General features: G+C 26.6%; 1 protein-coding gene and 1 long non-coding RNA gene across 2 annotated transcripts; one reads left to right on the top strand and one right to left on the bottom strand.

Annotated features, from left to right (window-relative positions):
* Positions 1 to 3,667: 3,667 nt before the first annotated feature.
* LOC101234820 (uncharacterized) lies at positions 3,668 to 10,991 on the bottom strand. Its single transcript, XM_065795256.1, has 2 exons — positions 10,155 to 10,991; positions 3,668 to 4,332 (listed from the first exon to the last, which is right to left on the bottom strand). Exons 1-2 carry the CDS (start codon positions 10,563 to 10,565, stop codon positions 3,847 to 3,849), a joined length of 897 nt encoding a protein of 298 aa, XP_065651328.1. The 5' UTR covers positions 10,566 to 10,991; the 3' UTR covers positions 3,668 to 3,846.
* A 3,254-nt stretch (positions 10,992 to 14,245) lies between these two features.
* LOC136079515 (uncharacterized) lies at positions 14,246 to 17,630 on the top strand. Its single transcript, XR_010637975.1, has 4 exons — positions 14,246 to 15,336; positions 15,422 to 15,535; positions 16,649 to 16,819; positions 17,165 to 17,630. It is a non-coding gene; the product is annotated as an uncharacterized LOC136079515 (long non-coding RNA).
* Positions 17,631 to 17,773: the final 143 nt, after the last annotated feature.

Raw genomic sequence — 17,773 nt, 5'->3', positions numbered from 1 at the left:
GGGAGAGAGGAGAGGAATAGAAGAATTGTCTCGAACACCACAATATAATGCCTTGATTTATAGTTTCATATATGAAAATGGTAACAAAAAATTTCAGATATTGGTTGATATAATGGAATAAAATCTGCCTAATAAATGCCTAAATTTGAATAACTTTGTAATGTATATCTTTCGTTATATAAATTTTCTCTGGTTCAAACTTTGTAGATTGATGCATTGTAATGTTTTATTCGGGTTGACAGATGGATTTTTAATTTAAGGACTTATTTCAAATTTTATTACGAATTATTGAAAATATGCTGGAAATACTAAGTAATTTGACTTAACATTCTTTATTTAAAATTATTTAACAGGAATTTTTAAAATCCCTTTATTTAACCAAATTTTTTTAGTATACTGAGTATATCCAGTAAATTTAAAGCAGAAATCATCAGACAATACAATGATATTACGTTTCAAAGTTAACCTACACATTTAAAGTTTTTTTCAAATAAAATCATGTTTAATGTCCATCATAAACATATAACATATTAGTTTAATTTGACTTTTTTTTATCACTGAAACCTTTGGTTACTGATCTTAGCTTTTTTTTAAAGGCTTAAATTAGGTTTTTTTGTTCTGTTGTTAAGGCGTTGCTGAGGTCGACAATTATTAATAACTTTTGAAAAATGTATTTTTTAAATGTTTAAGTACTTAAACAACAAAAGATGGTTAAATCAAAAGAAAATTGATAAAATATGGAAAAAAATGAATCCAAAAACTAAATTTGATATTTAACTCCGAAATCAGTATTTTTTAGTAGTCTTCCTACCTTGAGGTACTTAAAGATTTTGAAAGAATAGTCCATGGCTGTTTCAGAAAATCATTAAGCTTTACTTAAGCCAATGATATATAGCAGTTCTTTCCTGTCTAAGGGCTATAACTCCTTTAAAGGTACAAACAGTTAAGCTACATATTATCGAATTCACCGACATGAAAGGTGGAAACTTTGGTATGGTAAATAATTTATAAACTTGATAAAAATTAAGTAAAATAATACTAAATACAGATAATGTTATAAAAGTTAGCGTTACAAATAATGGTATTGTACCTGTCTTAGATGCCAACACATTCAAGCTCTATAAATAATGTAATATTTCCATACATCTCTGTAGTTTCGTCCCTACAAAATCTTCCATCAAAGTCCTCCAAATCACCTAATGGATACCCAGCAATACTTCTAAAATCAATCGCAAGTGCCATTATTGTTCCTCTTTCCATACTGTTATAATTGTCAATTTCAAAAAATGTCATACCTTTAATCAACATTCACCTTATCAAATACCTTAAATTTTTTCAGATTGGTCAAAAGTTTGGCAACTTAGTAAAGCAACCAAAAAAATATTTTCATCTACGCTATCAAATTTATACTCAATGAACATTGATACACCTATTGAGTCTATTAATTAAATCCAAGATATCGGTGTAGTCCTATCTTCGGATATGAAGTTTTCTAATTACTGTTCTTTCATTACAAGCACGGCACATTTTCATTCCTACTTACTTTTAAAACCCTTTATCAGTAACGACTTCAAGCTTCTGATCAAAGACTATAAGGGGTATGTTCGACCTATTATAGAGTCTTGTACCTCTGTATGGAATCCCCATCTTTTAAATGATATACATTAGTTAGAAAAGGTTCAGAAATCCTTTACTAAAAGTGTCTGAAAAAAATGTCGTCTTCCTTATAAAGATTATTCTTCAAGTATCTTCAATCTAGAATCTCTTGAATGCCGTAGAATAAAATTTGATCTTGCAATGACCTTTAAAATTATACACAACCTAGTCGATTTACCTTTTCCTGAGTTTTTTACATTTGCTCCTTACTTTCCTTTAAGATATCATGTCCAAAAACTTAATTCACGAATTAAATGTAAAAATGATACACGAAGGTTTTTCTACTGTGAAAGATTTATAAAGATTTGAAATTCTCCACCTGATTATATTGTTTACTCGTCCACTTTGTCTTTGTTCAAATGAAATTTAAAAAACCATGTTCATAACCATTGCACACTCATGTTCATCACCATTGCACACTCATGTTCATCACCATTGCACACTCATGTTCATCTATTACACTATTACATCATGTACACTATTTTAACTAGTTATTTTTTGTATTTTTTTTCTGTGTTACATAATATTAATTTCGATATTATCTGTATCACCTTTTTGTATTTCTTATTTTTAAATGCAAATAAATCAGAAAATAAATAAATAATTCAATTATACATCTTTAACAACAGTCAAATTTTAAAACTTGCATAAAATACGACAACGACTCATTAAAAAATTAAAATCTTTTAAGAAACCCATGAATGGTGGAGGCTATTAGGGGTCGAATAGAAAATTATTACAATCAAAAATAGACAATCACTTTTGGCAAATGAAAATGAAAAGTTTTACAGTGATATAGAACCCTTATCATATTAACCTTAAAATATTTTTAAATTTTTTATGTGTTTTATTAAACTAGATCAAAATACATTTTTTTTTAATGAAAATTGACAACTGATTTCATTAAAAAACATTTTTATTCAAAAGTTACGACTATTCAAAAGTTACGACTATTCAAAGTTTCTAATTTAACTTTAAACTTCACATGGTCATAAATTTTTTTTAAAAAAACATACTTGAAGAAAATATTCCTAAATGATACTTTTTCATCTCTCTTTTTTCTTAGTTTGTATTTTTACCTTGTAAATATATTTTATAGAAGGTGATTAATAAAATAATAATATACAATATATAATATATATATAAATCTTAAATGTAAAAAGATTTTTTTAATAAAACTTGAAATAAATTTGATTTAATTATGAATTATAAATAATTATGGTATTAGAAAACGTAGTTCGAGTATAAGGGCAATTGAAGGTCGGGGTTGGGTGAGCTTCAATTACCTAAACCTTTGCAAGGTATTCTCATTTGGCACCAACATCAACATATTAAAAATTTAAATACATGCCTCTCGAACAACAAAATTCCCGGGCTCTAGCTTAAAATAAGTGATTTCTTCTTAGATCCCCGGTAAAAGTAGTTGTTTTTTACTTTTTTAGAACAAGAAAGAGTTTTGAGCTGATAAATAAAAAAATAAATTTCTGGGAATATGCTGCGTGACCTTATGCACTGTGCGTATGTTCTTCGGCAAAGATGAAGGGACTATTACAGTGGTGGTGGCTTTTTTAAAAAAAAGTTGTTTTTACAACTCTCTCTTAACCTTTTAACTTCAAAACAAAAACTGAACAAAAAGCCAAACAAGACCGTTGCTTGCGTTGCGTTTAAAAACTATTGTGCACGTTACTTTCAGGAATGTGGCGGGGATTAAAAGTTGAAGTTTTCTCCATCTAAAGTTGTTTGCTTGTATTTTTTTGAAAATATTTTGCAAATGAAACGACCAGTGGCGTAGGAAGATCAAGAAAGTTGGGGAGGGCTAAAACGGAAATTAGTCAGGACTAGAGCAGCCAGAATCAAAATTCAAATAGAAAAAACAGAAATTTTCCGAAAGTTGGGAGGAATATTGCCCCCCTCCTCCTCCCTGCTTTAACGCCGGTGGAAGCGACAATAAACAATAAAAAATAACGATAAAACAAATCGAGATACTCAAAAAAGCCAAAACAAAATACGATTTCTAGTTTAAAAACTTGTTTATAAGCTCAAAAAAATTGTGAATAACATAAATTATATATTTTCATAAATTTAATTTAAAATAGTTTAACAATTATTACAACTACATAGTTTCTCTAACAACAATTAATATAATATGACTTTTACAAAAAACAAAAGCTGATATCTTTTTTCAAATAACTATTTATTTCTAGAGGTCTGAACTTTCTGTAGAAATTCATTAGTTTTTCGTATGGTATTATCAAAAGACATTATTCGTACTACATGTAACTTATGACGTTCAATTCCAGACTGCGATCGAAGACTTTTACTGAGCAAATCGCTGTTTCTCCGAAAACTATCGGATTTGTCGGAGGCTTCTTTGTAGTTTATATTTTTATGCTCTTGAAAACGATTTTCTGTTGTAATTTCGTTGCAGGCATTGCTGGCGTTAACAACTAATTTGTTATTGTTGTTTAATTCTCCTAAGATTGGTTCTGCATGACTTGAGTTTATTTTATTGCAACTATCTACAGTGTTGCTGAGACGTCTCACTCTTAGCCTTTCCAATGCTTGAGATTGGGGTAGGTGTAAAATATTAATCCCAGAACTCTTTCTTCGTGATTTCATTAAAGGGTAACAGTGAGTTTCTTGATTGCAGCTTGCACCGCGACAAGAAGCTAGTTGCTAAAAAATATATATTTATAAATATATCTTTTTATTTTATTAGAATTATATCTCATATTTTTATTCATTTAAATATATTATAACCCAAGGTAACATTTAACCAATGCCCTATAAATAAAATTACCTATCTACCTATAAACAAGCAAATGCATAAACTAAAACCGAATTACTTAATTGTTTAGTTGGTGACACTTAGTCAGAAATCATACAACTCATTTTTTTATTCACTATTAGTTATTCTTTTTATAAGAATTATTTTTTTTACTTTTTTAAACTTTATTTGAAATTCATGCTATATTTTTTATACAATGTTCTTAAATCCGTAGATATAGTCAACTTAGCATCGGAAGAGCCGCAAATAATCATAAAGTCCAAAGTAGCGTCCGTTATTGTACAAAATTTTTGCATACCGAACTACTCAAGCGCTGAGTTGGTGGTGTCCAGATCGGCGGCTGGATTTGAACTCGTGTTGAACAACAGTCCAGGTTTTAACATTTCGTTTGACGCTCTAATTAACTGACCTGTATTTATTTAATTTTTACAACAACTGCATTTTCTTAATCACTGTCAACTTTAATTTTAAATTAATTTTAAATTTAATACAAAGAATAAGAGTAGAGCGGAGCTAGTTGAGCAACTTTTACTAAACCAATCAGATCTCATGAACTTTTACTAAACCAATCAGATCTCGTGAACGGTGCGTCGAGTATCAGATCTCGTGAACGGTGCGTCGAGTATCAGATCTCGTGAACGGTGCGTCGAGTATCAGATCTCGTGAACGGTGCGTCGAGTATCAGATCTCGTGAACGGTGCGTCGAGTATCAGATCTCATGAACGGTGCGTCGAGTATCAGATCTCGTGAACGGTGCGTCGAGTATCAGATCTCATGAACGGTGCGTCGAGTTTACATAACTTTCAATATTTGAAAGATAATTTAACCTACTAAAAATTTGTTAAAAAAAAGTACAGTTATTTATATTTTTGAGAAGATATTGTCTGAAATTTGCGTTGAGCAATTAACAAGTGTATGAATATGCATGGTACGAAACTTGGGTAAATCATCAATAAAACTTTTACTAACAGATAAACAACAAATATAAAAATACTGATTTATACAACTATATTGAACACAAAGTTTCTTTGTGTTCGAAAGTTCAGTTTTATTATTTTTTTTCAAACTTACCCCTACTAGACAAAGTGACACATTAGTAAGGTTTTAAAGAGAACAATAAAACGTTGGAAAAAGCAATTTTAATTGAAATTCCAAAAAATTGGTAAAATATCAACACTTAAGTGATGGCAGGTAAAAAAGTTTATAAGCATCCGAGAGAAAAATAGCAAAAAAATTTATTTTCACTTTTTAGTTTAAAATAGAAAAAGTGCATCTTACTCAACTACTTTCCATCAATCTTTTGTTGCACATTGTGTTTAATTCCCATTCTAATTCCCTAACTTTCATAAATAAGATGCTTTGTCAAAAAATTGTGAGCACTATTCAGTCCGTGATTCTAATCAATTTCTTTGTCAAAAAAAAGCAACGAACGATTTTTCAATTATGAGTCTAAACATTCGAAGTATTAATAAAAATTTTGATAACTTAAAATTACAATTGAGAAATTTAATATAGCTTTTAGATGGCTAAAAAGAAATAAATCAGCAGGACCTGACGATATAAATGGAAACATTGTGAAAGAGTCTTGTGACGTCATAAAATATATTCTTAACAAAATCTTTAAATCATTCATTAAACAAGATTTTCTTTCAGACTCTCTGAAAATAGAAAAGGTAGTTCCTATCTTTAAGACAGGAGATCCGATTAATATAACAAATTACAGACCTACTTCTGTTCTTCCAGTTTTTTCAAAAATATTAGTTAGAATAATGTATAACAGAGTGTACACACATACCTATTTACCAATAAACTCCTTTATGAAAATCAGTTTGGTTTTAAAAAAAAAAACTCATGCTATTCTTCAATTAACATGTGGTGTTAACGAATCTTTTAAAAATCTAAAATTTACGCTTGGTGTCTTCATTGACTTATCAAAAGCTTTTGACACGGGCGATCATAGTATTTCGCTCAAAAAACTTGAATGTTATGGCGTAGCAGGAAAACTCTAAGTTGGTTTAAAAATCTCTCTAACCGAAAGCAATTTGTTTTTAACAAAGATTCCCAATCTCAAACATTAAAAAACATATGGTGTCCCACAAGGATCCATACTTAGACCACTTCTTTTCATTATATATATAAATGATCTTAACAAAGCATCCAATTTAAAGACTATAATTTTTGCAGACGACACAATCTTGTTTCAGTTATGAAAATATAAACATGCTTTTTAATAATATGAACGGAGAACTTGAAAAAATCTCATTTTGGTTCAAAAAAAATAGGCTATCTTTAAATATTAGAAAAATAAAATGGATACTTTTCTATCCAAACTATAAAAAACAGATACTGCCTGTAAATATGCCTGATCTTTAAGGAGTTTTTATTAAAGAAAATCTGTCTTGGAAATCACACGTCAATAATATTTCTACTAAAGTTACAAAAAACATTGGTATTCTATACAAATCTAGAGGTATTTTAAACAAGAAGCAATTAACACAATTATATTACTCTTTTATTCATTGTTATATCAATTATGGAAATATTATATGGGAAAGTACACATAAAACTAAACTTAAATCTCTTTATCGGCATCAGAAACACGCAGCTCGCATAATAAATTTTTAAAAATTATTTTTCGAACTCAAAAGACATAAGTTCAAAAAAAAAATTTTTAGAACTTATGTCCCCCGATGTTTTTATAAATCTTTACAAAATTAAACCCCAAAACAAATATAATCTACGTAATAATAGCATTCTAGAAAAACCTTTTGCAAAAATAAACAACCTTAATTTTCCATATCTTACGGTGGACCTTTTCTCTGGAATGAAATAATACGTAATAATTCGGAATAATACGAAATAATTCTCTGGAATGAAATAATACCTAATTTTGTTTTTTCATCTAAATTGACCGATTCTTTTTTAAAACAATCTATTGAAAAAATCATTTTTTCAACAAAAAATATTTCTGATTTTTTTAATTTTTTAAAAAATATTTTCAGTTGCTATACCGCATATACTGATTTATTATGTTTTATTTTTGGTTTCACTTCTGAAGTATGTAGAGTATTAAATTTATGATATATTTAGTAAGTATATATTTTCGGTATATATTTATTCTATATAGTATATAGATGTTTTTATTGTAGAAGAAAATAGAATTTTGTTAAGGGTTTTGTGATAAGGTTATTACGATCTACTTGAAGCCGTGCCCGTATAATATTATAAACCTCATTGTAAATAATATTACACGGCAAATAAAATAAATAAATAAACAAAAATAAAAATAAATAAATAGTTGCACAAAGTAAAGCATGATTAGATAATTAGCCCTACAGAAACGTGGCTGAAAAAAGTCTTAAAAGAAGTTATAATTATGAACTAAGTAACTACATATAAGTTCACCAAACTCGTCAAACCCACGTTGGTGGTGGCATTAGTATTATTGTTTACAAATCTATTACCATTAATTCTACCTTAATATTAAAGAAAACAGATTATGGGTCGTTTTGCATTGAAATAACTAATAAGGCAACCAAAAATACTATAGTAATTCTATTTATAGAAAACCAACTGGCAATTTAAAAAAAGTTTGAAACCTGTTTAAAAGCCTTTAAAACAAAACCAACATAAAAAATATTACTTAAATTGAACTTAATAAAATGATAAATATTATAAATAATTATTTGCACTTACTTAAAATGACTTTAACTTAAATTTATTAAATCATGTACCAACAATAAACAAGTCAACCAGTATAACTAAGACCCTAAGACATTTTCTTGACAATATATTCACGAAGAATATTCAGAATTATTTAATAGAAATTGGAATGAAAACCAATATATCAGTTCAGTTCCGATATTCTTAGTTGCTGATATCATTTTGGTTGGTTTGAATCGAATTATATATATATATATATATATATATATATATATATATATATATATATATATATATATATATATATATATATATATATATATATATATATATATATAATCTAAAAGTCATTTAACAAAAATTTTGCATTCAACCCTGTGTTTCATCAATAAAGACTCATCAGAAATCCTTTATTGATGAAATAGTGTTAAATGAAAAATTTTTGTTAAGTGATTGTCTACTAGTTTATTATTGTTCGGTTATTTTGCTGATATACAGGTTATAAGATAGTTGATGTATTGAATGTACTCCAGTACTGATATAGTAAAGTCCCCGACTGCAGACTATTTTACTATGACGTCAGAATTATTTATAATTGATTTGTGGTTACTATTTTTTTTTTGTTATTGAATTTTTTAACCTTTAAGAGATTAGTGGGTTGAAATGAACATTGCCTATATTCGGTTGAAAAATAAACTTTTAAAATTTCTAAATATAAAAAATTAAATATAAAAATCTCTAAAATCGGTCGAAAACAAGAACGTCATAGAAATATCAAAACAAGAACGTCATAAATTGGTCGAAAATAAAAAGAACATTGATCGGTTAAAAGCAATTTAGGTCTTAGTCGGAGATTGGAAAATTATTTCCACTTTTTATTAGATGTTTGTTTTGAAGATCAATTTAGAATATTGAGGTTTTTGCAGATTGAACTATGTGACACATCCAGACCATTTAGTATGGAAGGGGAGGGCAATATTTAGGTTCTTTGATTGGTGGATCCAGACCATCTAATAAAGGATGAGAGGCGGGGTAGATTGACAATTTTTAGGTTTAATGATTTGTAAAAAGAAAATTTTAGAAAATGGATAAAAGTCATTATTACTCACTTATTTTTGTTTTGATTTTTTTTATCTTATGATAAAATCTTATGTTATTATTTATTTATATATTATTGTATTTAACACTTGTAAATATCTGTATTTAATATTATTATATTTATCTTTGTAATATAAATTGACGGCAACAATGTCGGGATTTTGTGATAAGACTATAGTCTTCTTCTTGTTCTGTTTATGATATATTTAGAAGACCTTATTCTAACTATACAGAGAAAAAAAAATACATTAGACTATAAGAGATTTTATTTGATTATCTTAATAAAATGCTTTTACTGTTTCCATTAATCTATTTAGAAATTTGCTGGCAAGTGTTACAACTTCTGATTACATCTTCTATAATAAAGTCCTACTTACTAAAGAAATTAAGACCAAAAAAATTTTTAAAAATTCAAAAACATTTTTTTGAATAATATTCATACCTTTTAAGAACATTATTCAAAAAAATGTTTTTTCTAAATACTTTTAACAATTTTCCTCATAACTATTTAATTTAAAGTTAAAAAGTAATTTCAAGTTGGAAAAAAATACTTTTCTTTTTTAAGAGGTGAGGTGAGGGGGGCCCTCACTAAAAAAATAAGTTTTAGTGATATGAGAGGCCTCTCACCTTATGAAAAAGAAAAGTATTTTTTTCAACTTGTAATTACTTTTTAGTTTTTAATTAAATCGTTATAAGGAAAATCGTTAAAAGTATTTAGAAAAAACATTTTTTTGAATAATATTCTCATAAGGCAAGAATATTATTCGAAAAAATGATTTTTTGAATTACTTAGAAGCAAAAAAAAGCAACTTCAACATCTCGCCAGGGAGAAGAAGTTTTCCTATTCATATTATATATTACCTATATTAAGGGTAGATGATATAAATTTGAAAGAAACAATAGCAAAAATAATTTAAAAATAAAAATAACTGAATTAAACTTTACCTACCTTGGCAATAATCGAGCTGTAAAGTCTTAAATTTGCCGTGTAAATGTCTTTGTATTCTTTAGTTTCCGTAATATCGGTAAGTTTTTTGGAACATACACTAGGACGTTTCACATCCAAAAATTTCATATCCAAATGTTTTATGTCCAAATGCTTTTCATCCGACCGCTTTATATTAAATGAAGAAGATCGTTTAATATCTTTTAACAAGTTTGCTGTATTTAGATCATTTGAAAAGGTTGTAGTTTTGTTTCTTTTTAATGTAAAAAACTCTCGATTTTTCGGGGTTAATACTCTTTTATGAACATTAATTTGCGATTGTGATTGAGGCATTTCTACACATTCTTTCTTTTTACCAAATAAAGCAATAAAATGTTCCTTTAATACAAAAGTACTATCGTCACTTATTTCCATTTTTAAAACTTTTACAATAAACTTTTTTATCCGTTATAATTTGACTTAATATGCTTTTTTCAATATTTCATTTAACCAGAAAATAATAACTTCAAAATTAAAATGTAACACTGTTAAGCAGCATGCCTATCGCATACAGATATTGATTTGGTGGAATTTTAATTACCTCATTATTTAATTGAAACAATAACTTAAAAGGTATTCTGCTTTATCTATTAACCGATGTGACGCACTATCTTCTTGTTTTTTTCACACCGCAAAGAAAATACAAAGTTAATTATCTTTGTTTTGCTTTAGTTTTCCAAAAAAATACAAATTTACGAGTTTGAAAGTAAATAACTTTAAAATAATGCATAATTTAATTTTTCGTTTAATGCTCAATATCGACGAAGGATGCTACCGATTACTCATCATAAATTCACAGTTAAACATTTCAGTTTAAATTGAAACGAGTTACATAACGTCAGCGCGTAAACAAATTAGGTGTTTATGTTTCTGACGCAAAAAAAAATTTGTTTACTTTAATATATAATAACTTTGTAAGAAGTTTCAAATTTTAATTTGATGTTTTTAATATAATTTGTATTAATCTATTAATTTCTTAATAATATTTGCGTGCGCGCCAAACCGTGCAATACTCATTTCCGTCTACTTTAAACAATCAAATTTTATACCAAAATAAGTTTTATTATCGTGACGTAATAACTAAAAATAATAATCGTTAAACGTTGTTAATCATAAGTTATCAAAACTTTTTTTTTATTGTTATTAAATGATTTCGATTTAACTTTTAAAAATTAAAAATCAAATTTTTTTTTATTACTATGATCTTTAATTTAAAAAAAATTTTTTTTAATATATCAAAAGGAAGTTTTACATAGTAAAGAAGGCAAAACGGTAAAAAAAGAATCTTATTTGGAATAAATAGCTTCTGAGAACGTACATTACATTAGCTTCTGAGTACATACGGAATATTAGCTTCTTAGTACATACATTATATAAACTTTTAAACTCCAAATCAATAATGTTGATAATAATAACCCTGAAGAGTATAAAAGAAACTAAAAAATTAAATGAAAATAAATTGTCATTATACCAACAAAACTAGCTAAACTGGTTAGACACTTATTTTGCTTGCAAACTAATTAGTTATTCAATATACATTTTTTAGAGTTTTTTAAGACTAAACTTTTTTTTTCCATAAAGTACATCTTGAAAAATGTACATGATACTTAATAGACTCGCTTTAAATGCATTGTTACTGAAATAAACGAGCGAAATATTGCAAACGAAATCATTTAAAAAATGGTTAGAACGTCAATCATATAACAAAATACATTAAAACAACGATGTAACGAAATACTTTTAAAATAATATTATTTTTCACGCCGATTAGTAACAACGAGCTGTTACAAAACCCATAAACAAAAAGCTTATAAAATGAAAAATTGAAAAGCTTGGTACTTTTTACTAAGCTCTAGAAAAAATTAACTTGGATGTGTCTACAGATCGACTCAAAAATTTCTACTGTTTCTTATATGAAGCAAAAACTTATGAATGGAAAAAATCTTTTGATATAAACACATAATTTATTAGTTCAGTCGTTAAATTTATCATTCTAACAATTTTCAACTTATTTAGACGTTGAAATAAGAGTTAAAAAAAAAAGTTTGTTTAAACTATTGGTAATCAATCATCACCTAGTGAACGAGTGATCAAAGAAGAATTATATTTAATATCACAATCGGGTACACATGCTTAAACCATTACCTTTTTAATACATCAAAAAAAAAAAAAAAATTCTCAACAAATTAAATTTGGCTGTTGCACAATATTATTGATGAGAAAATAACAAAAAAATTAAAAAAAAACTCAAATGTAAACAACTCGAAAACGTAATGTTATTAATGTAGATAATACTTTTGATTTGTTGTCGTTGTTATTTAAATAAAAAAATCATTATTTCGTGGAATCAAAGTTTAGATTCCATCTTCCTAACTTTTTAACCTAACCTAAAAAAGCCTTTCCTAACCTAAAAAATGTTGTCATTTCCGTTATCATTAACTATTATTATATCTCGTAGACATAAATAGATGATAAAATCTCGTCGGACGCAAAAAATTTACTGAATAGGAAACACAAATCTTCTGAAACTTTAAAATAAAGAATAAATTAAGATAATCATAATTTCCTTTACGATTGTTATCGGAATAAGTTTTTACTTTTAAACATCATTGCTTTTAAGCACAAAAAGAAAATACAGAACAGATAAGCTATACTTTGTAATTCATTTTTAATTAAATAAAACTGAAATTTAAAAGTAAGAAATTTCTTTAAAGTTTAAAAGTTCATTTCGACGGTTATAGTGCAAAACCTCGAAACTAGCATTGGACAATACCGTTTGGATAATAAGTATCATTGGATAATAAATATCTGAACTTCATAACTTTTAATGGAGAAGGTTAAAACTCTGCATATTTTTAATTTCAACAGATTTTGGGCTCTTTTTAGTATAAATGGAACTAATGATGCTGTTTGTAATATTAACAATAGATATTTGGTGTTAAAATTATTTGTATCAAATTGTAGTAGCCAATGCTAGTTACGCGGTTTTACACTATCCCCGACGATTTGTTAATAATTTTAAATTATTTGGCAATTTAATAATGTACTTGGCATTACGGTTATCACTTGTTGAAATAAATGGTTTTTTAGTTATTACAATTACTATATTTGGCCAGTCATTATTTCCAGCTATTTTAACTTAGTTAACTGTTTACTTTCGATTATTAAAGAACGCATGAAAATACTGCTGATTGAATAACATTTTTACATATTTAAACCCAGCCAGCACAACGCAGTATAAAGTTACGCGTGGTTTCTGTTGCGTGTTTAAAACTGCCGAAAAAACTTAGAATAACACGTGTCAATAGGGTTTTGATTTCGTGATTTCGTGAACTATATTTTACCAAAAAACCAATTTGGATATTAAGTTTTTTCTGATAGTTTTTCCGTTACAAAAATGGAGTATTAAATTATAGTAAGTTTTCGCAACGAATGTGAATTACTAAAAGCATGCGATTTTTTATTACTAAATTACTAAAAACCATTACTAAAAGCACGCGAACTTATCTGCATTTTTATTATTCCGAAGGTTTTAGAGTGTGTTTTAAGTACATTCAGGCAAATATATATATATATATATATATATATATATATATATATATATATATATATATATATATATATATATATATATATATATATATATATATATATATATATATATATATATATATATATATATATATATATATATATATATATATATATATATATATATATATATATATATATATATATACATACATACACGCGTATATATATATATAGATACATACGTGTATATATATACATACACACTTGGGTATATGTATGCATAATACATACACATATGAAATATGTATGTGTGTATGTATTTATATATGTGTGTGTATGTGTATATATTATGTATACATAATATATACACACATGTGTGTGTATTTTTGCGTATATATATATATATATATATATATATATATATATATATATATATATGTATATATTATACATTTTTGGTATTAATAATATTGTTATTACTATTATTATTGTTGTTATTGTTATATATTTGATAAATACTAGTGTTGTTCCTATATAAATGTGTGTGTACTAGATGCTGTAGGATATCCTGTTAATAATAATAATTATTTAACAAGAATGAAACGAGCAAATTCAGCATAGTATACAAAAGAATATATGAAAAAATACTGATTAGCCTTACCTGGAAATTTGTCTCCTGAATGTTTCATTTTGTCTTCATCAAGTTCTTGTTCTGATTCATCTGAAGAAAATATTGAATGATAGTGGTAATAATGTTACTAAATTTTCACACAATTTTCACAAAATGATAACTGTTAGTTCAAGTAGTCATTCTCATTCTACTTCCGCAGAAGGATTGGATTCTTTAAAAAGTTCTAACTCAGAAGATGAAGATACTTGTTTAATTAAGCAAACTGTGCATGATTTTTTATCAGATCTTACCAAGCGGGCAGTAAAATGTAAACTTAAAAGAAAATATTTTAATGAGTTGTTAAATTTGATCAGACTTAGTGGTCGCTTTCCAAAAGAAGATATTCCGAAAGATTCTCACACCTTACTACATACTTTAATATTGGTGTTGTTGAAAAATGTAGCGGAAAATATATTTACCTAGGATTAAGGAAGGGTATTTTATCAATTTTTCAAAGAAGCAAACAAGAAATCAAATCTGTAGAAGTTGACATAAATATTGATGGGTTACTTGTACATAAATCATCAAGTTTACAATTTTGGCCTATTTTATGTAGAGTGATTGGTATTGTTGACCAGCCATTTGTGGTTGCCTTGTACAGTGGTAATCATAAACCCTCTCATATTGATCAATTTTTAAGTGAGTTAGTCTATGAAGCTAATTATATGTACCAGAGTGGAATTTCTATAAATGACATTAAATTGCCATTTTGTGTTCATTCATTTATTTGTGATGCACCTGCACGAGCATTTATTTAATGTGTAGTGTGACATTGCAAGGCTTGGTTGCAAAAGATGTAATATAGAGGTGACACCAGAAAATCATAGAAAAAATCAGAGGAAGCAAGGCTGCACCAATATCCTACCTATGCTTCATCAAATGAACTTTCTCTACCAATATTGACTGCAAAATCTAGTAATACTTTGTTGCAAAATACTGTCCGTAAGTAACATTACTTATCTGTAAATTAATTGTTTTTATGTAAAAATTGTTATGTAAATGTTAAATTAGTTTTTAATTGTTTTAGAAGATACAAAAATGAGTCAGCAGTATAAAAAATATGGCATGAGCCAAAGCCAGCAAGAAGATTCCTTGCATAGTCTATCTGATGGCAGAAATGATATTTTATTTGTAGACAAAGGTAAGGGTATATTAACAAACAGGTTTATGACATGCACATTAGTATAGATGAGATGTGTTCATTATGACTTTTAGATGTGTGTGTGTATATATAATTATATAATATATAATTCAAAAGACTGTTAAAAAACAATCAATTAATTATAAAAGCATAGCTTCAGCTATGTTTTTATAATTAGCAACTAAACCTTATGTAAGTATATAGCAAATTTATGCAAACTAAACCTTATAAGTAGCAACTAAACCTTATGTAAGTATATAGCAAATTTATGAATTTGCTAATAATAAATTGGTTTATAATTTATGAATTACAATAAATAAATTACAATAAATAAATTACAAACTACTAATATATATATTTTTTTTACAATATTATATAATGTTATTGAACTAATATTTATAAATATATATACAGGGTTCATGGCACTCAGGGAAAACCAGGGAAAAGTTTTTAAAATTTAGAAAATCAGGGAATACCTGGAAAAGTCAGGGAATTTTTCTTGAAAATCTTTAACGAGCATATATATATATATATATATATATGTATATATATATATATATATATATATATATATATATATATATATATATATATATATATATATATATATATATATATATAGATATAGACATAATGTTTTTAAACTAGAATATGTGGGTTTTAATTAGCAAAACATAAGTGGGAAAAATTAACAAAACATAAGTGGGAAAGATTCTAGTCAACTACTAAATTTTTCACATGTTCAGCGAAAAAGACAATGAGAAAAGATATTAATGCTGGTACAACTGATAATCAAAATACATGTATTGAAACTCTATTTATCTTTAATTTAAAAAAATTTAAAATGACACTAATATTTCTGGTGAATTTTGTTTTTGCAAATTTTATCTTTAAGGAGTTTTACCTTTATCACATAATCTAGATGAAAACAATATTTTATAGAAAACTTCAGAAACTTGATAAAGAAAATAATTTTAATGTTGATAAATCTAGGTGACTATTAATGAACATAAGGCATGTGTACATTTGGTTTTTTGAAATATTATGTATAACTTATATTTATATGTATTGCCTATATTTCAGTGTATATTAGTCTTATTTATCTTTAAACAGGATATTTGCACTTTAACAAGCAGCAAAACATAATTGAGATGGTTTTGAGTCAACCTTTAAAGATTTTTAAAAGATTATTTGTAAGCAAAAACCAATTAAGAGAGGATTTGCGTCCTGGTACAAATGCTAATGAAAATACTTGTGAGTCTCTGGCTTCTGGGTCTTTATAAAGTAATTATTTATTTGCATTTAATTTAAAAGTTTATAATATTTAAAAAATACAATAGTATATTTGATTATTCATGTTTCTAAATGGATTTCGTAAGTTCATAAAGGGCGTCTCCTATTTAAGTTGAAGTAGGTGGCTCTAAAAAACTTAATTTGAAAAGAAGAAGTAAGGTTCGATTCTGCTTAAATGTATAGACACAAAGAACCGCGATTGATAAAGAAAAAAGCAATTTGTTTCAAACAGAATTTTTTATAGTGCATTTATTTAGATAGGTACAATACAAAACAATAGACAAAGATAATCATTTATCTTGCTATTTATTATAAAACTAGTTTTTTCTTAATTAGATAAAGGCGAATCATCAAAAACAATTACCAATAGAGGTCGACCAAAAAATCAGACAAACGAAACCATTCCCATGGATGATGCAATGTTTTCGCATAAAATAATTATGTCACACCATTACATAAAAAGAAATTTGGGCTACTGCAATGGTTTTTAGATAAAGATTTGAATGAAGTTAAATTTAAACAGTTAAGTTTGAACCTCAATTGAGGAATTAGTAAAGTTCAAGACACGACTTTTAAGAAAAATTAAAAAGAACAATTGATGCAACTGGAATTCTTTGTAAAGATGCGAAAGCTTATTGTTATGCGATTTTAGATTTTATTATGACGGAAGAGGTGATCAATCGAAATTCAATATTATGTTTGGTAACCATGTACTTCTTTTATTATCTATTTTTTATTTCTATATTTATTTTTTTTTTAGTAGTATAATTGTAAAATAATTTACCTACCTTAAAAAACAACAACAAAAAAAAACATAATTGTTTTTAAATATGATGCAGTAAGCAGGAGCGGATCCAGGCTGTAGCAAGTGTAGCAAATGTTATAGTCAGTTTTTTTCTCTCTTTTTTTTTTTATGTACATTTTTTTTTTTTTTTTTTTTTGTGC

This window comes from Hydra vulgaris, chromosome 04, assembly GCF_038396675.1.
Source record: "Hydra vulgaris chromosome 04, alternate assembly HydraT2T_AEP".
Taxonomy (NCBI): domain Eukaryota; kingdom Metazoa; phylum Cnidaria; class Hydrozoa; order Anthoathecata; family Hydridae; genus Hydra; species Hydra vulgaris.
Note: the sequence above shows the minus strand (reverse complement) of the source record. Positions and strands in the feature narration are given on the sequence as shown.

What these genes read in the sequence shown, in the direction of transcription:
- LOC101234820 (XM_065795256.1), bottom strand. Translation starts at nt 10,565, where the DNA reads ATGGAAATAAGTGACGATAGTACTTTTGTATTAAAGGAACATTTTATT. An exon ending in ACAGCTCGATTATTGCCAAG is followed by an intron (nt 4,333 to 10,154) that starts GTAGGTAAAGTT and finishes TATATTTTTTAG; the next exon opens with CAACTAGCTTCTTGTCGCGG.